Below are 22,318 nucleotides of genomic sequence, written 5' to 3' on the forward strand. Positions count from 1 at the left end.
AAAAGAACACTAGGTACCTTTGTCTGTTTGTTTGCTTCCCCTACTTTTCTACACATCGATCCATAAACTAGACAAAGTGGAGTTTGGTCCTTATGGCGTTCCCAATCCCACTGTCACCCCTCATAAGCTACATTTTTATACAACTGTCTTCGAGATTCATGGGTTCTGGGTTGTAGTTTAATAGTTTCAGGTATCCACCACCAGCTACCCCAATTCTTTAGAACCTAAAAAAGGTTGTCTAAAGTGTGCGTAAGAGTGCCCACCAGAGTGATCTCTCGGCTCGTTTTGGAATCTCTCTGCCACTGAAGCTTATTTCATTTCCTTTCACATCCCCCTTTTGGTCAAGAAGATGTTCTCCATCCCACGATGCCGGGTCTACATTCCTCCCCGGGAGTCATATTCCACGTTGCCAGGGAGATTCACTTCCCTGGGTGTCTGATCCCACGTAGGGGGGAGGGCAGTGATTTCACCTTTCAAGTTGGCTTAGCCAGAGAGAGAGGGCCACATCTGAGCAACAAAGAGGCATTCAGGAGGAGACTCTTAGGCACAAATATAGGGAGGCCTAGCCTCTCCTTTGCAGCAACCGTCTTCCCAAGGGTAAAACTTATGGTAGAGGGCTCAACCCATCAAACCACCAGTCCCCTATGTCTGTGGTCATGTTAGCAACCATGGAGGTGGGGTAGGCGAATACCCCTGCATTCTCCACAGGCTCCTCAAGGGGGCACTACATCATTTTTTTTTCCTTGTTTTTCTTTCTTTCTTTCTTTCTTTTTTTTTTTTTTTTAACTTTCCCTTCTTTTTTAAATCAACTGTATGAAAAAAAAAGTTAAAAAGAAAACAAACATGCAATAAAAGAACATTTCAAAGAGACCATAGCAAGGGAGTAAGAAAAAGACAACTAACCTAAGATAACTGCTTAACTTCCAACATGTTCCTACTTTACCCCAAGAAAGTTACATAATATAGCAACCTTTCTGTGAACTTGTTCCTACTATATCCATCAGAAATTAACAGACCATAGTCATTTCTGGGCATCCCCAGAACGTTAAAAAGCTTATCTGTTCTTCTTGGATTATTGTTCCCCCTTCCTTAATTACTCTCTACTGCTAGTTCCCCTACATTCTACATTATAAACCATTTGTTTTACATTTTTGAAAGTTCACATTAGTGGTAGCATATAATATTTCTCTTTTTGTGCCTGGCTTATTTCGCTCAGCATTATGTCTTCAGGGTTCATCCATGTTGTCATATGTTTCACGAGATCGTTCCTTCTTACTGCCGCGTAGTATTCCATCGTGTGTATATACCACATTTTATTTATCCACTCATCTGTTGAAGGACATTTGGGTTGTTTCCATCTCTTGGCAATTGTGAATAATGCTGCTATGAACATTGGCGTGCAGATATCTGTTCGTGTCACTGCTTTCCGATCTTCCGGGTATATACCGAGAAGTGCAATCGCCGGATCGAATGGTAGCTCTATATCTAGTTTTCTAAGGAACTGCCAGAATGACTTCCAGAGTGGCTGAACCATTATACACTCCCACCAACAGTGAATGAGAGTTCCAATTTCTCCACATCCCCTCCAGCATTTGTAGTTTCCTGTTTGTTTAATGGCAGCCATTCTAACCGGTGTTAGATGGTATCTCATTGTGGTCTTAATTTGCATCTCTCTAATAGCTAGTGAAGCTGAACATTTTTTCATGTGTTTCTTGGCCATTTGTATTTCCTCTTCAGAGAACTGTCTTTTCATATCTTTTGCCCATTTTATAATTGGGCTGTCTGTACTATTGTCATTGAGTTGTAGGATTTCTTTGTATATGCAAGATATCAGTCTTTTGTCAGATACATGGTTTCCAAAAATTTTTTCCCATTGAGTTGGCTGCCTCTTTACCTTTTTGAGAAATTCCTTTGAGGTGCAGAAACTTCTAAGCTTGAGGAGTTCCCATTTATCTATTTTCTCTTTTGTTGCTTGTGCTTTGGGTGTAAAGTCTAGGAAGTGGCCGCCTAATACAAGGTCTTGAAGATGTTTTCCTACATTATCTTCTAGGAGTTTTATGGTACTTTCTTTTATATTGAGATCTTTGGTCCATTTTGAGTTAATTTTTGTGTAGGGGGTGAGGTAGGGGTCCTCTTTCATTCTTTTGGATATGGATATCCAACTCTCCCAGCCCCATTTGTTGAAAAGACCGTTATGGCTCAGTTCAGTGACTTTGGGGGCCTTATCAAAGATCAGTCGGCCATAAATCTGAGGGTCTATCTCTGAATTCTCAATTCGATTCCATTGATCTATATGTCTATCTTTGTGCCAGTACCATGCTGTTTTGGCAACTGTGGCTTTATAATAAGCTTCAAAGTCAGGGAGTGTAAGTCCTCCCACTTCGTTTTTCTTTTTTAGAGTGTCTTTAGCAATTCGAGGCATCTTCCCTTTCCAAATAAATTTGATAACTAGCTTTTCCAAGTCTGCAAAGTAGGTTGTTGGAATTTTGATTGGGATTGCATTGAATCTGTAGATGAGTTTGGGGAGAATTGACATCTTAATGACATTTAGTCTTCCTATCCATGAACATGGAATATTTTTCCATCTTTTAAGGTCCCCTTCTATTTCTTTTAGTAGAGTTATGTAGTTTTCTTTGTATAGGTCTTTTACATCTTTGGTTAAGTTTATTCCTAGGTACTTGATTTTTTTAGTTGCTATTGAAAATGGTATCTTTTTCTTGAGTGTCTCTTCAGTTTGTTCATTTCTAGCATATAGAAACATTACTGACTTATGTGCATTAATCTTGTATCCCGCTACTTTGCTAAATTTGTTTATTAGCTCTAGTAGCTGTATCGTCGATTTCTCAGGGTTTTCTATATAAGATCATACCGTCTGCAAACAATGACAGTTTTACTTCTTCTTTTCCAATTTGGATGCCTTTTATTTCTTTGTCTTGCCGGATTGCCCTGGCTAGCACTTCCAGCACAATGTTGAATAACAGTGGTGACAGCGGGCATCCTTGTCTTGTTCCTGATCTTAGAGGGAAGGCTTTCAGTCTCTCACCATTGAGTACTATGCTGGCTGTGGGTTTTTCATATATGCTCTTTATCATGTTGAGGAAGTTTCCTTCAATTCCTACCTTTTGAAGTGTTTTTATCAAAAACGGATGTTGGATTTTGTCAAATGCTTTTTCAGCATCTATTGAGATGATCAATTGATTTCTCCCTTTCGAGTTTTTAATGTGTTGTAATACATTGATTGTTTTTCTTATGTTGAACCATCCTTGCATGCCTGGAATGAACCCCACTTGGTCATGGTGTATGATTTTTTTAATGTGTCTTTGGATTCGATTTGCAAGTATTTTGTTGAGGATTTTTGCATCTATATTCATTAGGGAGATTGGCCGGTAGTTTTCCTTTTTTGTAGCATCTTTGCCTGGTTTTGGTATTAGATTGATGTTAGCTTCATAAAATGAGTTAGGTAGTGTTCCATTTTCTTCAATGTTTTGAAAGAGTTTGAGTAAGATTGGTGTCAGTTCTTTCTGGAAAGTTTGGTAGAATTCCCCTGTGAAGCCATCTGGCCCTGGGCATTTATTTGTGGGAAGATTTTTGATGACTGATTGGATCTCTTTGCTTGTGATGGGTTGGTTGAGGTCTTCTATTTCTTCTCTGGTCAGTCTAGGTTGTTCATATGTTTCCAGGAAATTGTCCATTTCTTCTACATTATCCAGTTTGTTGCCATACAGTTGTTCATAGTATCCTCTTATAATTTTTTTAATTTCTTCAGGATCTGCAGTTATGTCACCTTTTTCATTCATTATTTTGTTTATATGGGTCTTCTGTCTTTTTGATTTTGTCAGTCTAGCTAGGGGCTTGTCAATCTTGTTGATCTTCTCAAAGAACCAACTTTTGGTGATATTTATCCTCTCTGTTGTTTTTTTGTTCTCTATGTCATTTATTTCTGCTTTAATCCTTGTTATTTCTTTTCTTGTACTTGGTTTAGGATTGGTTTGCTGTTCATTTTCTAGCTTCTTCAGTTGATCCATTAGTTCTTTGATTTTGGCTCTTTCTTCCTTTTTAATATATGCGTTTAGTGCTATAAATTTCCCCCTTAGCACTGCTTTTTCTGCATCCCATAGGTTTTGGTATATTGTGTTCTCATTTTCATTCGTCTCTATATATTTAGCAATTTCTCTTGCTATTTCTTCTTTAACCCACTGATTGTTTAGGAGTGTGTTGTTTAACCTCCAGGTATTTGTGAATTTTCTAAGTCTCTGATGGTTATTGACTTCTAATTGTATTCCATTGTGGTCAGAGAATGTGCTTTGAATAATTTCAATCTTTTTAAATTTATTGAGGCTTGTTTTATGTCCCAGCATATGATCTATTCTGGAGAAAGTTCCGTGAGCACTAGAAAAGTATGTGTATCCTGGTGATTTGGGATGTAATGTCCTGTATATGTCTGTTAAATCTAATTCATTTATCAGATTGTTTAGGTTTTCAATTTCCTTATTGGTCTTCTGTCTGTTTGATCTATCTATAGGAGAGAGTGATGTGTTGAAGTCTCCCACAATTATTGTGGAAACATCAATTGCTTCCTTTAGTTTTGCCAGTGTTTCTCTCATGTATTTTGTGGCACCTTGATTGGGTGCATAGACATTTACGATTGTTATTTCTTCTTGCTGAATTGCCCCTTTTATTAGTATGTAGTGGCCTTCTTTGTCTCTCAAAACATCCCTGCATTTGAAGTCTATTTTATCTGAGATTAATATTGCTACACCTGCTTTCTTTTGGCTGTAGCTTGCATGAAATAGTTTTTTACATCCTTTCACTTTCAGTTTCTTTGTGTCCCTATGTCTAAGATGAGTCTCTTGTATGCAACATATTGATGGTTTATTTTTTTTGATCCATTCTGCGAATCTATATCTTTTAATTGGGGAGTTTAAACCATTTACATTCAACGTTATAACCGTGAAGGCATTTCTTGAATCAGCCATCTTATCCTTTGGTTTATGTTTGCCATATTTTTCCCCTCTCTCTATTAATATCCTTTATTGTACCCATACCGAATCTCTTTAGTACTGAACCTTTCTCCAAGTCTCTCTGTCCTGTCTTTGTTTCTCTGTCTGTAGGGCTCCCTTGAGTATCTCCAGTAGGGCAGGTCTCTTGTTAGCAAATTCTCTCAGCATTTGTTTGTCTGTGAAAAATTTAAGCTCTCCCTCAAATTTGAAGGAGAGCTTTGCTGGATAAAGTATTCTTGGCTGTAAATTTTTCTCACTCAGAATTTTAAATATATCGTGCCACTGCCTTCTCGCCTCCATGGTGGCTGCTGAGTAGTCACTACTTAGTCGTATGCTTTTTCCTTTGTATGTGGTGAATTGCTTTTCTCTTGCTGCTTTCAGAACTTGCTCCTTCTCTTCTGTGTTTGACAGTGTGATCAGTATATGTCTTGGAGTGGGTTTATTTGGATTTATTCTATTTGGAGTTCGCTGAGCATTTATGATTTGTGTATTTATGTTGTTTAGAAGATTTGGGAAGTTTTCCCCAACAATTTCTTTGAATACTCTTCCTAGACCTTTACCCTTTTCTTCCCCTTCAGGGACACCAATGAGTCTTATATTTGGACGTTTCATGTTATCTATCATATCCCTGAGGTCCATTTCGATTTTTTCAATTTTTTTCCCCATTCTTTCTTTTATGCTTTCATTTTCCATTCTGTCATCTTCCAGGTCACTGATTCGTTGTTCAACTTCCTCTAGTCTTGTACTATGAGTGTCCAGAATCTTTTTAATTTGGTCAACAGTTTCTTTAATTTCCATAAGATCATCCATTTTTTTATTTAGTCTTGCAATGTCTTCTTTATGCTCTTCTAGAGTATTCTTGATTTCCTTCATATCCCGTACTATGGTCTCATTGTTCATCTTTAGTTCTTTGAGTAGCTGCTCTAGGTGCTGTGTCTCTTCCGGTCTTTTGATTTGGGTGCTTGGGCTTGGGTTATCCATATCGTCTGGTTTTTTCATATGCTTTATAATTTTCTGTTGTTTTTGGCCTCATGGCATTTGCTGAACTTGATAGGGTTCTTTTAGGGTTTGTAGACCTATTGAAGTCCTTATCTCTAATTTATCAGACCTACAGCTTCGTGGAGTACACTTTCTCTAACTAACCAGCAGGTGGCGTCCATGAGCCACGTGTTCTCCACAAGCCAGTTCTCCCCTGCTTAGCCTTTTTGGTGAGTGGGGGAGTGAGTCTTGTGGGGCCCAATTGGTGTACCAAGCTTGCGTGTGTAGTTGGTGTTGCCTGCCCTGTATGTGGGGCGTGTTTCTGGGCAGTCGGGGAGGGGGAGTGGCCCTAACAATCAAATCTCCCTGGTGATCCTAGAGTTTTAAAGCTGGTGCAATAGTCTAATCCTTCAGTTCAGTCCTGCCACAGTTTGTCTCTGCCACTGACCCACAAGTCCTTGGTATTGGCGTATGGCTCCTGAGACTTGCAAGTGGGCCCCTCTTCCAGGCTGTGCACCCCGGGTCCTCTGTTGAGGGATGACTGTGCTATGTCACAGGTGAGTGCCGTCCCCTCAGGGCAGTCCTGGGCTGCTGGGCTGTGTAGGGAGGCTCCCAGTCTGCTCAAATGATGGCTGAATGGGGCTTTGTTAATTCACACTGCTCCACCTTCCCAACTCTGGGACAATCAACTGAGGTTGCAGGGAAGGCTAATGTCCACGCCCAGTTTTGTGGTGTGTGCCTGTTATTTGAAGCCCTTCCGTCACACTGGGTTGTCTGTGGCAGCTCTGGGCTATGGTGCTGGCGATGGGCAGGAGTGTTTCCTGTCCACCAGGATGGTGGCTGTGAGCAGACACCCCTCTTTTCTTGGGAAGTTGTGGTGTTTAGTGAATTTTCTCAGCCACTGGATTATTGCCTTTTGTCTCAGAGCTCTCTTAGTTCTGCTCTTGACTTGACGTGCCCAAATTGAAAGTCTTTGAAGCTTTCTGTATTGGGCTTCTTAGAGTAATTGTTTTAGAAAAAGAAAAAAGGATTAAAAAAAAAAAAAGGGTCCTCCTCAGAGATCTAATGGGTTATTGAAATGCTAAGAGACAAAGCAACCAGGGCCATTAAGGAAAGGTCCACAGGGCAGAGAGATCAGCTTTTCTTCGGGATTTGCATATGCGCCTTAGGGCCTGAGCTCCGCCCTTCCCCTTTCTGTGTTCACCAGAACTCTAAAAATCCTCTGCTATTATTTTGGAGTTTTTCATGTTGTTTTTTTTTTTCTATGCCTGTCTCCTCTCTGCTGGGCTGACTGCTCACAGATTCTCTGGTGTCTGGTCTCTATCTATCTATGGTTGGAGTCTGGATCAGTAGAATGAGTTTCCGATAAGAGCAGCCACTGCAGTTCTCCCTTCTCCTTCCCGGATCTGACAGCCCCTCCTCCCACGGGACTGAGCCTGGCAGGGAGGGGCGCGGGTCCCCTGGCCGCAAAAACTTACAGATTTCGCTGATCTCAGCAGTTCGACATTTTCATGAGTGTTGTATGAAGTATGCCCAAAGACAGATTGCTCTGTGGTGTCCAGTCCACGCAGTTCCTGGCTTTCTACCTACTTTCCTGGAGGAGTAACTAAAACATACAGCTCACCAGTCTTCCATCTTGCCCCGCCTCTTCTAACTCTGTTACTTGTCTTTTTATTATCAAATTGCAAGGACTCTGTTTGTATTCTGGATACTTGGAAATGTTCTTTTCCCTAGTGTTTGAGTTGTATTTTTTGTTTTGTTACAGTTTCTTTGATGAGCAAAAGTTTTTAATGTTTAGTGTTTCCTTTCTTTTATGAATAGTGCTCTTTTTGTCCTGAGAATCTGCCTGCCTGCAAGCTGTGAAGATTTCTCTCTTTTGTTTTCTTTTAGCTTTTACATTTAGTACTGTGTCTATCTTGAATTAATTTTTGTTTATAGCATGAAGTGGGGGGGGGGGGTAAGGTTCATTGCTTTCCATCTGGATATACAGTTGTTTCAGCATCATATTTTGCAAAGACTTTCTTTCCCTACTGAAATGCTTTACACGTTTGTCAAAAATCAATTTTCCATATAAATGTGGATCTGGACTCTTCTGATGCTTAGATGTGTGTTTTCATAGCTGCCTTTTATCAGTTTGAGGAATTTCTTTCTGTGCCTAGTTTTCTGGGATTTTTTTTCATGAATGGATGTTGAATTTTGTAAAATGCTTTTTCTGTTTCTATTGAAATAATCATATAGTTTTTCTCCCTTGGTGAACTGATTTATTTTCAAATGTCAAACCAACCTTGCAGTCTTGGGATAAACCCCACATGATCAAGATTTAGTATCCTTTTTAGATATTACTGGATTCAGTTTGCTAAAATTTTGTTGAACAGTCTTGTATCTGTATTAATGAGCGTTATTGGTCAGCAATTTTCTTATATTGTCCTTTTCTGGTTTTAGTTTCACTGTTCATTAGACTCAGAAAATGACTTATGAAGTGATCCCTCCTCTATTTTCTGAAAGAGTTTATATAAGTTTTGTATTATTTCTTCCTTAAATGTTTGGTAGAATTCATCAGTGAAGCCAACCTGGGCCTGGCATTCTCTCTGTGAGGTTTTTATTTACTAATTCAGTACTTTTCACAGATTTATTTTCTTGCGCTAATTGTGATAAATTATATCTTTCAAGGAGTGTATCAGAATCATTTACTTTCAACAAATAAATTCTTGTTGAATTTATTTACATATAGTTTCTCATAATATTTTCTTTTGCTATGTGGGATATCTAGTGATCATCTCTTTCATTCCCAATAACGTTAATTTATTTTTTCCTTTTTTTCTTAATTTGTGTTGCTAAGAGGTTTGTCAAAGAACCAACTTTTCTCCCCATGAAAATATTTTTTTAAAAGAATCAACTTTTGATTTTTAATTTTCTCTGATTTCTATTTTAATGATTTTTGCTTTTACTATTAGTTTTCTTTTTAGTTGGGGTTTAATTTGTTCTTTTTCTAGCTTCTCAAGCTAGAAGCACAGATCAGTGATTTCAAATCTTCCTGTTTTTCCCCCCAATACTAGAATTTAAAGCTATAAATTTCTAATTACTGCTTTGGTTTCATCCCACAAATTTTGATTTGTTGTGTTTTTATTATTATTCAGTTCAAAATATTTTCTTATTTGTCAGTTATTGAGAAAGGAGTGTTAAAATATCCACTTATGGTTGTGGATTTATTTCCCCTTTTAGTACTGTAAGGTTCTGCTTCATGCAATTCAAAGCTCTGTTATTAGGTGTATAACATTTAGGATTTTTTGTTTTCTTGAAGAGTTGACCCTTTTATTATGATTTGTCTCTCTTTGTCTCTGGTAATGTACCTTGACTTGAAGTCTACTTTGTTATTAATATAGGTATTTCGTAGGTTAGCATTTACATATATTTCTTTGCTCTTACTTATATTGTCAATTTATCTGTATATTTAAAGCGTTTTTGTTTTTGTTTTTTTTTTTGTTTTGTTTTGTTTTTTTTTTGTAAAGGGAATCTGACTATCCCTGCAATTTAATTGGAATGCTTGGTCCAATTACATTTATTTTAATTATTGATATAGTCACGTTTAATTCTGCCATCTTGCTATTTATTTTCTATTCTTTTTTTTTTTTTCCTTGTTTTCTTTTCTGCAGTCCCTTGGATTAATTTTTTTGTTGATTTTTTTTTTTTAGCATTCCATTTTATCTCCTCTGGCTTTTTAGCTAAATCTCTTTGTTTTATTTATTTAGCAATTGCTCTAGTGATTATAATATGCCCTTAACTTATCCCAGCCTATCTTGAATTAATATAAGACTTCACATATAACAGAAACCATGTAACAGTATACTTCCATTTATCCCCTTCCCATTGTTTGTGCTGGTCATTTCACTTGTACCTGAGTTACAGAGGCCAAGATACTTTACTACTATTTTTGCTTTGATCAGTCAGTTGTTTATACATAATTTAAGAAATGAGAAAAATATCTTTTATATTTGTGCACATATTTGCAACTTTAGGCTCTCTTTGTTCTTTTGTAGACCCAAGTTGCCATCTGGAATCATTTCCTTTAGCTTTGTTTTGTTTGTTTGTTTGCTTGTTTTTTCCTTCAAGTCCATACATGCTGGTGATGAATTCTCTCAGCTTTTGATTATCTGAGAATGATCTTTATTACAAAAACCTTCATTTTTTAAGGATATTTCATTGGATATAGAATTCTTGGTTGGCAGGTTTTCCCCTCTCCAGCACTTTAATGATGTTGTTCCATTGTCTTCTGGCCTCCATTGTTTTTATGAAAAGCTAATTATCATTCCAGTCATCATTATTATCCTGTATGTAATGTGTCTTTTTTCCCTTCTGGCTGCTTCTAAGATTCTTTGTTTTGGTTTTCAGCAGTTTAACTGCGATGTGCCTATGTGTAGTTTTCCTTGTGTTTATCTTGCTCAGGTTTTGTTGAACTTTTTGGGTCAGTGGTTTGCTATTTTTCAGGAAATTTGGGAAATATTTAGCCATTATTTCCTCAAATATTTTTTCTGTCCTGTTCTCTCATCTTTTTCTGGGAGTCCAGTTACATGGTTGTTAGACTATTTGCTATTGTCCTCCAGGTGAATGAGGCTCCATTCTCTCTTTTGTTTTTTAATCTTTTTTTTCTCCCTTTGCATCAGTTTGGATAGTTACTGTTGACCTGTCTTCATGTTCACTGATTTTTTCTGCTTTCATTCCCAATCTGCTCTTAAGCCCATTCAGTGATGGATTTGAAAATTTCAGGTATTTTGTTTTTTTTTCAGTTTTAGATTCTTCATTTGCTTTGTTTTTGTGGTGTTTCCATTTCTTTGCTGATATTCCTTATCTGTTTACTCATTATATCCATCTTTTCTTTTAAAACTGTGAATTTTATAATTACTATTTAATGTCCTTGCCTACTAATTCCAAAATCCAGGTCATCTCTGGGTTGGTTTCTATTGACTGTTTTTTTTTTAAATGCAGTTTTATTCACATAGTGCAGTTTTATTCACATACCATACAAACTATCTGAAGTATACAATCACTGGCTCACAGCATCGTCACATAATTGTGTGTACAACCCCATGATCAATTTTAGAACATTTTCATTTCTCCAGAAAAGAATTTAAAAAACAAACAAACAAAAAGAACCCTGAATCCTCCCATACCCTTTATCTCCTCCCCGATTATTGACCCATAGTATTGGTTTAGTACATTTGTTACTGTTGATGAAAGAATATTAAAATATTTCTGTTAACTATAGTCCATAATTTATAATAGGTACATTTTCCCTCATAAGCCCCTCTATTACTAACGCCTTATAATACTGCCATACATTTTTCTAGTTCATGAGAGAACTTTTTTATATTTGTACAGTTAATCACAAGTATTTCTATTGACTGTTTTTAATCCTTATTATGGGTCACATTTTCCTGCTTCTTCACATATCTAATAATATTTTATTGTATGCTGACAAAATGCATTGTAAAGAGTTTAGATTTTTGTCTTATCAAGAATGTTGCATTTTGTTCTGGGAGGCAGGTAATTTGCTGCCAGATTGCTTTGATCTTGTCAAGACTTGCTTTTGGGTTTTGTTAGGGTAGGAATAGGGTAACCCTTACTTTGTAGGGTGTGGTCCTTATTCAAGAGATGTGCCATTTCTGGGTCTGACCTAAATGCCAGGGATGTTCAACAAGGTCCAGTTCTATTGCTGAACAATCTCCAGACTCTCCACTTAAGCTCTCAGCCCCCTGGCAGCTATTCTTCTCTAGGTCTCAAGGAATCTTGATTTGTGGATCCAAAGCTTAACATTCAGCCAAATACCCAAGTGGAACCTGCACAAATTTTTGGATCTTCTTTTATCCACAACACCCTACTCTTCAGTACCATTCTGCAAATTCTAGTTGCTTCAGTCACCTTGAACTATGTGCTCTGTTTTCTCTGCCCAGCAAAAGCAGTTTGTACTTCTCTTTGTTGCAGTTTGGAAAATGCTCCCAAGAGTGAGCTAGAGAAAATGTAGAGTTCACCTGGTGTGTTTCTCATTCAGGTATCATAACCTTATGCTCCCCATTGTGTCCCATGCTTGGAAACCATTGCTTCACGTGTTGTGTCCAGTTTCCTAGTTGTTTAGCGTGGGGGTGGAGAGGCATATTGTTGATACCTGTTACCTTCATGACCAAAGTCAGAATTCCAGTCTCCTTTTTAAAATATATTTTCATTTTAACCAAATAGCCAAACTAATAATCTTTTAGTCATATAATTGGCATAATTTAGGATATGCCTTAGTTCATGTCATCTTTTCTTAACCTTTCATTTCACGCCTATGTTAATGCAAACCAAGCTCGAGTCAGTCCTTCAACATCCTACACTCCCAGTCGTCACAAGAGGAGTTATGAAGATGATGAAGATACAGACCTGCAGCCCAACAAGCAGAAAGACCAGCATGCAGGTGCCAGACAAGCAGGTAGTGTGGCCCAGCAGGCTTCCTCTAAACTCTGCTCTCTTGCAGGAGGTTTTTTTTTTTTTTGGAAATTCATTGTTTTAGAGCCTAACTCTAGATTTGGGAGCTAGCAGTGATGTGGCAACTTGATCTTCAAGTTTAGCAGACTTAGAGTTTTGAGTGTTTACGGTACTGTTCACTTGGACTGTACTGCAGAACTAAGCTGTCAGTTGTCACTCGTGAGAAGTGCTGTTCTGCCATAAGTTTTTAGATTCTGAAGTGGTAAGCTAGAAAAAGGTCTTTTCAACCTTTTTTTCATATTTTATCCCAACTCTTAAGTCATGGCAGCATAGTCCTCTATCCTAAAACTGACTTTATTTTTATCTCAAAACATCTTTTTCATTTTCTTTTTGTAATAGTGGTACTTTTATTCCATTAAAAAAAGACTAAAAATATCAGAAGACAAACATAGAATTGTGGTACACTAGATGATTTATTCCTAAACTTTAAAGCAGATAAACTCTTAAAATAGTCACAGCTGTGTTTGTTGTATTTATCTCAATTTGTAGTGGTTTATGTCCTAAACCGTTCTTAAGATACGCCTAATTCTGATTAAAACCAGAAGACCAAAGGTTGAAATTTTGTAAGAGCATGAGAGATTTTCAGAATTAGCATATCATTATTGATTTCACTGATCATAGCTTTTATGAGCAGTGAATTTCTATAATGATAGGTACATGAATTTGTCTTTATTTCTCCTTTTATATGCCAGTCACTTCTCATTAGCACTTTAATTACAGGGCAAGTTAAAGGGAGAAGGGGTGAAACAAATCAGTGTGGATAATTGGTTTAGAAGGGGGAAATTTAAAAATCAGTGGTAAACAGATTTACTAATGAATCTTATGTAGCCATATAGTCTCCTACTTTATAAACCCATATTTGTTTCCTTAGTGCTAAGGCATATTTTAATGTTTTTAATATTGGAATTTTTCAACAAATATATACAGGTGTGGTAGTGTTCTTTTTTGTCTGCCTACCTCTAAATGTTTATTAAAATTAATGGTGTATCTTAACAATAAGTGGCATCTTAGACTCTTGGAAATATGGTAATTCTCTTTCTTATCATTTAGGCAATTGATGCTCCTTTCTATTTTGCCCCTTTTATTAGAACATCGTGCTGTAGGACTTTTTATACATTTGAGTGCATCCTTATATAAAGTGTAACTTGTTTGTTGTTTTCTAGATAATCTTTCAGGATATATATTTTTTTAAACTTTTTATTTTGAGATAGGTATAGATTAATATGCCTTTGTAAGAAATAATACAGAGACAATCTCTTGAGTCTTCATCCAGTTTTCCCTCTGTGGCAGATCTCGCTAATTAGAGTAGATTATCCTAACCAGGAAATTGACATCGATACAGTCTACTGACCTTACGTCACTGTCACCATTTTTACATGCACTCGTGTGTGTGTGTGTGTGTGTGTTTAGTTCTGTGCCGTTTTATCACGTGTGGATTCATGTGAACACCATAGTAAAGTACAGAACAGATCCTCACCACCAGGATCCTCTGTGGGGCCCTTTTATGGCTTTCCTCACCCCAGTTCCTAACCATTTGGCAACCACTGATCTGTTTTACATTTCTATAATGTTGTCATTTCAAGAATGTTATATAAGTGGAATCATATAGTATGCAACCTTTTGGGATTGGCTTTTTTTACTCAGCATAATTCCCTTGAGAGCCATCCAAGTTATTGCATATATCAGTAGTTTATTCCTTTTTATTGCTCAGTAGTATTCCATGGTATGGCAGGCTGTATTTGAATTTTGATTGGTTATCAGCCTAAACTGTAACTGCTTCAGGGGTAGGGACTCTCTTCATCTGTGTATCCCCAACAGTAGTCTGATTCTTGGTACATGGGTGCTAATAAATATTTGGGAAATGAATTTGTTACTATATTGTTTATTCTGCTTAATAAATAGAAAAAAAATGGTCTTCCAAGGTGCTTTTAGTAGACCATGTTATACTTAGGTCAAAGATGTCAAAGTAACCATATTGAATATTAGCTTTTAAAAGTAGTTACACAAAATTAATATGGGGAACTTATTGGAAGAAAAAATCATTTAAGTTTTTCAGATTTTCATATTTTTGTTCTCATACAGGTCAAACAAAGCGCTTTGTTAGTATATTATTTCCTTAAAAACCGTAACTTGAACATTGTGAGTTCAGAAGCATCATTTATATCAAACTTGAAAGGCTCTTGAAGGATATTCTTTTTCTCTAGGAGGCCTTAGAAATTACTAAGTGCAGTGATATTCTTTATTTTAGGAAGTGTTGGAGGTCTTCAGTGGTCTGGAGAGCCAAAACGTTTAGAAACTGAAGCTTGCACTGGGCAGCAGCTGAACTCCCTGAACCTCTCTTATCCTTTTGATCTGAATTTTCCCCTGCCGGGAGAGAAAGGTCCTGCATGTCTTGTAAAGGTAACAGAGCCATGCCCTGACCTGACCTTGATACAGATGTGTTATGTGTCTCAGAAATGAAAATGGGGAGCTCTTAGCATTTTTATGGGTTTTCTGTTGCTATGGTAGTAAGTACAAACTTAGTGACTTAAAACAGTACCCATTTGTTGTTTTACAGCTCTGTAGGTTAGAATTCAGGTATGAGTCCCACTGGGGTAAAAGCAAGGTGTTGGCAGGGCTGCATCCTTTTTGGAGGCTGTAGGGGAGTATTTGTTTCTTTGCCTTTTCCAGCTCCCTGAGCCACCTGCATCCCTTGGCTGCTGCCTATGTCCCTCCATCTTCACAGCCCCGACGTTGCATCTCTGACCATTTTTCCGCAGTCCTCTCTCCCTCTGACCAGGAAAGGGTCTCCAGTTTCAAGGACAGGTGTGATTATATTGGGCTTACCCAGATAATTCAGGAAAGTCTCCCCATCTCAAGGTCCTTAGCTTAATCACAGCTGCAGATTCTCTTTTGCCATGTAAGGCGAGAGATTCACAGGGTCCAGGGATTCGGACATGGACGTCTCTGGGAGGCTGTTATTCTGCCAATGACAGCATAATTAAAGAATCCAAGAATATTTCAAACACAAGCATGGGGCCGGAGCTGGAACAACTTTTTCTTCATGTCTACTTCCTATGTCATTTATCTTCCTAATATCTACTTCATTTTCACCATTCTTCTTTCTCTTTCAAAACCCATTTCTCACTTGTATTTAAGTAAGATAAAAGAAGAAAAAAGTCTGTTAATTGTTCTCTTATCTTATTCTGGTTTTTTGATGCTGGTAAGTGAACAAGTGATAATAAGTTTCAGAACTGACAATTGAGAATTTTCATTCTTGTGGTTTTAACTGAAATAGTACTTCAGATATATGGCACAAGGGCTGGAATGAAAATTTTTTCTGCCATTCTTTTATCAGATCAAATCGTACCAATAGGAGGCTTTGACAGTTACTAAAGTCCATCGTGAACCTTTGAAGGCTTGTTTTTTCTATTGTGAAAAACCTCATGGCCACCCTAGGTTTTGTGTTCTGCTAATGTTGCAAAGCTTTTTTCTTTAAGGTAGTATATTGGTAGTATATTTCTTTAAGGTGATACATTAAAACACACATTGACTTGGGAGTCAAGAGTCCTCTGTTTAGTGTTTGACTTGATCGCTAACTAGCAGAATGACTTGAGGCAAGTACCCTATCTCTCTTGGCCTCAATTTATGAAGTACAGGAGGTGCTTTAGATGTCTCTAAGGTTCACTTCCTGATTTGAAGCTTAAGATATTATTATTACCCCTTAATCTTCAGAAGATTATCTTATTTTTCTATGTATCATTTAGTCCTAACAACTTGATTTTTATGGTCTGTTAGGTCTATGAGGATTGGGATTGTTTCAAAGTAAATGATGTTCTTGAGTTGTACGGCATACTGTCTGTTGATCCCGTGCTAAGTATACTGAATAATGATGAAAGGTGAGTGCATTTGCTCTTTTGGGGGTGGCTTTTAATTTTGATAAAATTTCAAACTTTCAGAAAAATAGGAATGGTTATAAAGAACTCCCTTTTACTCTTTACCCATATTCACCAGTGGTTAATATTATGCCCTATTTGCTTTATCATTCACTTGCTCTCTTTATATATACAGTTTTTTTCTGAAACATTTGAGATTAACCTGCAGATATCATGCCCTTTTGCCCCTAAATATGTACCCCTAAGTATTTCCTAAGAATAAAGACTTTCTCTTATATAATCAAGGGTACAGAAAATTTAACACGAAATCACAATACACTTATCTACAATCCATATTCAAATTTCACTCAATCGTGTCCTTTCCAGCAATTTTTTCCCTGATCCGGGATCCAATAGGATTACTCGTTGTATTATTCTAGAACAGTTCCTGAGTCTTTCTTTGTATTTCATGGCCTTGATCCTTTGGGAGGAGTTCAATCCAGTTATTTTGTAGAATGTCTCTCAGTTCATGTTTGTCTGAAATTCCCTCGTGATTAGATTCAAGTTATGCATTCAGGCAGGAACAGCACAGAAGAGATGTGTCCTTCTCAGTGCATTGCATTGGGTCACATGTCACATGCATCAGTGTGTCCCATGACTGCTGATGTGACTTTGATCACTTGGTCAAGGTGATGTCTACTGTGTTTCTCTCCTGTAAAGTTACTATTTTTTACTTTGTAATTAACAAGTAATTTGGAGGGATATGCTTTGAGAAATGTAGCTATCCAGTTTCGTACTAAACTTTCACCCACTTATTTTATCACCCATTGATGATTCTTGCATAAGTCAATTATTACTATTATGGTGATTTTTAAAGTAATTTATTTATATCAGTATGGACTGGATTCTTACTTTATTCAGTGTTATTATCATTTATTTTGAGGCAAAAATTTTCCCACATTTGCTTCATTGAAGCCTCTTAAGCAGGCTCTGGGTCCTTTTTGACTTATCCGTATCATTTCTGAGCACTTATTTTCTGACATATTAAGATGTTTTCAGCCTCATCTTATACTTTTCGTGCTCCACTCCTGATAGCAGCTACTTTTTCAAAGAGCACCAGGTTTGTTTAATGAGGAGCTGTATTTAAAAATGAAGATCTGAATGTAGATGTACTCACTGTTTCCAGGGTAGCATCACTCCTGGATCCTTTCCATGTCAGAGTCAGCAAATATATACATATACATATACACATGTAAATACATTTACACACACAGATATACATACACATATGTGGTTTAAAAATAGGAGAAGATATATGTTTATTAAAAACCATGAGTTGATACTGTATTTCCAAGTCCAGTTCAGCACCACCGGTTTCATTCTAGTCTCCTAGTTTCACTCTAGTTTCCACATTTGTAACTTTCCTAACAGAGAAATTTGACTCCCATTATCCTCAATACATTTATTTGGTCAGTTCTACAATTACTGAAGGTATTGATAAACCATACCACCGCAGAAAGCAAACCTAGTTATGAGTTCTTTATTTATTTATGGTTCTTTTTTTACTTGAGAATGATGTTATATAATCAGTGCTATGTTCCAAAGTTATTTGGATGAGTTCTTTTGCCCTCTTTTGGTGTGATTATGTTATTCATTATTCTTTTGATGTACAGTTCATTTCTGATTGTATTTCACTTGGAGTTTTTCCACCATCCTTGTTGAATTTTTTCTTTTTTTTTTTTTTAGTATTAAAACATTAACATTGTCGTCAGAGTCAAAACTACTCATTCCCCAGTACCCCATCCCTTCTACCCTGCCCATCCTCTATAGGAAATCAGTCTCAGTTTCTGATTTATCCTTTCTGTGCTTCGTCTATGCAAACATAAGCATGTACATGTATATTTTGTTCCTCCTTTTTTCTTACATAGAAGGAAACATAGTTGTTATAGTTTCCTTGGCACTAAAACAAATACTGATCAGTGAGTAGGCTCAAATATTGGGAATTTATTGACTCAGGGTTTTGAAGCTAGAAGTCCAAAATCAAGGCATCAGCATGGCGATGCTTTCTCTCAGAACACTGGCCTTCTTGGTCCTTGACTTTTCTTTCATGTGGCAATGCACATGGCGGCCTCTCTTGGTTTCTTAGCTCTGTTGAGTTCCAGCTTCTGGCTGCTCCCTGTGGCTTTCTCCCTTGGTGTGGCCTTCCTTTTGAGGCCTTCAGTAATATGATTAAGACCCATCCAGAGTGAGGTGGGCCACACCATAACTGAAGGAACCTCATCAAAAGGTCCTGCTCACAGTGGATTCATACCCACAGGAATGGATTAAGTTTAAGAACATATTTTCTGGGTACATGGCTCTAAGCCACCACCCTCTGGACGCCAGAAAGACATGTTCTTTCCACATGCAAAATGCATTCATTCCATCAAAATGTACCAAATTTTCAGTAACAATGCTAAGTACAAAGTCTCATCGAAATTGCTTATGGGTGTAGTCTGTCCTGGGGCACAATTCCCCTTTCTATAGACCTGTGAAACCAAGAAAACAAGATATTTGTTGCCAATTTACAGTGGAGGGATAGGTATAGGATAGACATTCCCATTCCAGAAGAGAGAAATCAGAAGGAAAACAGGGGTCACAGGACCCAAACAATTCCGAAACACAGCAGGGCAAACTACATTAGATCTCAAAGTCTGAGAGTCATCCGTGCTTTGATATTTTGTCCTTCAGGCCTGATGGAGCAGCGGCCCTACCTCTTCTAAGTGCTTGTGTAGTGGCCACGCCCTCCCTAAATACTGGGGTGAAGGCCCCATCCTTTCCAAGCATCAGGATAGTAGCCAGCTTTTCTGTGAACAGAACTCTGGGGTACAGCCCCCACCCTCATGTGAGCACGGGGGGGCACCCAGGCTATCTGTGAATGCCAGGCCACAGGCCCCACCATCTCCGAGCATTGGGGTGGCAGCACTCTCCCTGAACAATGGGGCGCAAGGCCCACCCCCTCCAAGTGCTGGAGCAGATGGCCTGCCCCTCTAAACATGGGGATGAAACCTGCCTTTTTCACACATGGATGAGTGCAGTCTCTTGGCCCAACGTTGGCTTCCATGGTTCTGCCCTTGAAGTCATTCTTCCTTCAGTATGTCTCTTCTCTGTGCCTTTCAGTCCAGGCTGGCAGTGGTTCTACTCATACAGATTTCACAAAAACGTTTCTGGCTTTGCATGCAGTTCACAGGGGTCCAAACCATCAGACAACAGAGCTTTCCACAGATCCTTCCTGCATAACTGCACCTCCAATCCTGATTTCCACTGACATGGCCTACTGGATTCATGTTCAGTTAAACCCTCACGTGGAACCCTAATCTCTGGGGACTTGCTTTCTGGAAGCTTAGGGAAGTAACTGATGGAGCTACGTCTGGCCCTAATCTCAGAGCACACCATTTGGATAGGCTTAGAATTTTCCAGACCATCATTTTCTGGTTTCTTTGTGCTTAGGAGTTCAGTTCTCAGCTTATTCCTTTCCTCTCTTATCTCATTATAAACTGCAAGGAGAAACGAGGCTGTGTACCTTCCATATTTAGCTTGGAAATCTCAGCTAAATATCACATGTTCGTCGCTTTCAAGTTCTGCCTTCCATTCTACATCAAAACTCAATTTCACCAAGTTCTCTGCTACTTGAAAAACAAGGATTGCTTTGCTCCAGTTTCCAATAACACATTCATCATTTCATTCCAAGGCATCGCGGGAAACACCGTTAACATCCATATTTCTGTCAACAGTCTCTTCAAAACAGTCTAGGCTTTTTCTTTCAAGCACCTCACAGTTTTTCAAGCCTCTGCCCATTACCCAATTCCAAAGCAGTTTCCACATTTTAGGTATTTGTAATAGCAGCACCCCACTCATGGGAAGCACGGTGTAAAAGGTTGTCATTGTTCCCGTATTAAACAAAGATAGTAGTGTCAATTTATTACTCTGTAGAGTGAGTATATAAAGTCTGAAGGCTTAAAACATTTAAGTCATTTGTTTCAATAATCCCAGAATAAATCTCCTACCTACTAATTTAGCAAATCTGGAAGATTCAGGTTTACTTTATTTTCAGTGCTTGTGCACACATTTTTCAAGGGAGGTATCATGTAAGAATAAAATTTAGGAAAAACAGCAAGATAGAGGTGACATTCTCCACATACTGAATGATAAATAGCAGATGGCTTTTGAGAGAAAGATCAGCTTTGGAGATGTGCTCTGAAGGGTTTGATGTCCCAACTGAGAGCTCAAGACAGAACATCTGTGTTTTTAAACAACTTAGCCTTATGAGTCACATACTACATCCCATTTCTTGCAGTGATAGCTCACTGAATAAAATCTTGATTGTTCTTGAGGAATAGAATAAATACGTTGTATCATATTCTGTAACTCATATGAAAACTGTGTGATGTAATAGTTTAGAATGAGGAGCAAATTTTTGTTCTTTAAGGAGATGTACAAGTGGAAGTATCCTTGGCTTGAATTCTGATTTTTTTATTTTGAGAGAGACGCATTATTTTTATGTCTTTACAATTTATGTATCTGTAAACTGAAGCTTTGTCGTCTCTCCGTAGGGATGCCTCCTCACTGCTGGATCCAATGGAATGCACAGACACTGCAGAAGAACAGAGAGTACACAGTCCTCCTGCTTCATTAGTGCCAAGAATTCATGTGATTTTAGCCCAGAAGTTACAGCACATCAATCCGTTACTGCCTGCCTGCCTTAACAAAGAGGAGAGCAAAACCTGTAAGTGTAAGTTTGGAGCTGAGACAGCCATAGACTGTGACCCTGAGTGTGTGTCTGGAGCTTTCTGGAGCATGTGCTCATAGTGGAATTGAAACAGTCCGGAGTCAGGTCCTGAGTTTGTTAGAACAAGTTTCTCCAGGAGTCTCCATTTCTTTGCCCTTCTTTTTCTTTTATGTTACTTTTCTTCACTGAAATGAGGGAGGAAAAGAGTTTGAAAACTGTCTTCTTTTTAAGGTTCATGTCACTAATTAACCAATATTTTAAGTCTGTACTAGTCTTTTACTAAATTGTATTGCTTTGTTCCATATGTCATTTTTTGTTTTTTTTAAACCATGAGATGTTTGAGAAGAGCTGTGTTTGTATTCTGAAACGTACCCCCCTTCCTTCTCTAGTTGTTTCCAGTTTCATGTCTGAATTGTCTCCAGTCAGAGCAGAACTGCTTGGGTTCCTCACTCATGCTCTCTTGGGAGACGGACTGGCTGCGGAATACCTTATATTACATCTAATCTCCACAGTGTAAGTGGTGCATTCCTGGTGGGAATTAAGGGAGTTTGGTGTTTTATAGAAAGTGGAAAAGAGCAAGAAGATTTCTGAGGTAGTTTGTGTGTGTTCGTTTTCAGGCTTCATCCTCAAGTGGTTTCTTTTGTTTAGTGTAACAAGTGTTATAACTAATCACAAATTCCTTTTTTCCATTTTTCTCACAGCTTTGCATTTAGCATTTTGATTATGCCCCCTTAAATTCTAGAACCAAAATGATGAATAAGTGAGCTATACTATCCTACTTGCATTCTGAATTCTCTGTTCATACATCTCAAGCCTCTGCTTCTAAAAACCAATGGAAGTATATCATGTGCACATTGAACTTCGACGCTGACTTTAGCACCTCACCCTGTGACTCCACTATATTTTTTTGTTCTCTGATTTCAAAGGTGTGCTCCTTCATCAAGTTCTAAGAGCATAAAGAAGAAAATAAAGATCACCTGTAATCACCTTTTTGAGATATTTCACTTAACATTTTGTTATATGGACATATCTTTTTTTATTTATATATATGTACATTCCTACATAGATGTCAGTTTACTCTTAACACAGATCTGTGTCTTGCTTTTATCATTTGATATATATTAAACATTCATCATAATTCTTTCCAGACATTTTAATAGCTTCACAGTTTCATTATGGACAGTTGTACCACACTTGAA

At 37.8% G+C, this 22,318-nt stretch overlaps 1 protein-coding gene across 1 annotated transcript in view; it reads left to right on the top strand.

Annotated features, from left to right (window-relative positions):
- LOC119510964 (minichromosome maintenance complex binding protein) overlaps positions 1 to 22,318 on the top strand; it is a 64,261-nt gene that overhangs the window by 26,644 nt on the left and 15,299 nt on the right. The window contains exons 6-10 of the mRNA XM_037805390.1: positions 12,297 to 12,441; positions 14,746 to 14,897; positions 16,275 to 16,375; positions 20,944 to 21,116; positions 21,509 to 21,632. Coding sequence (XP_037661318.1) covers positions 12,297 to 12,441; positions 14,746 to 14,897; positions 16,275 to 16,375; positions 20,944 to 21,116; positions 21,509 to 21,632 — 695 coding nt within the window. The remainder of the gene's footprint in view (positions 1 to 12,296; positions 12,442 to 14,745; positions 14,898 to 16,274; positions 16,376 to 20,943; positions 21,117 to 21,508; positions 21,633 to 22,318) is intronic.

The sequence above is a fragment of the Choloepus didactylus genome, chromosome 15, assembly GCF_015220235.1.
Source record: "Choloepus didactylus isolate mChoDid1 chromosome 15, mChoDid1.pri, whole genome shotgun sequence".
In the NCBI taxonomy this organism is placed as follows: Eukaryota; Metazoa; Chordata; class Mammalia; order Pilosa; family Megalonychidae; genus Choloepus; species Choloepus didactylus.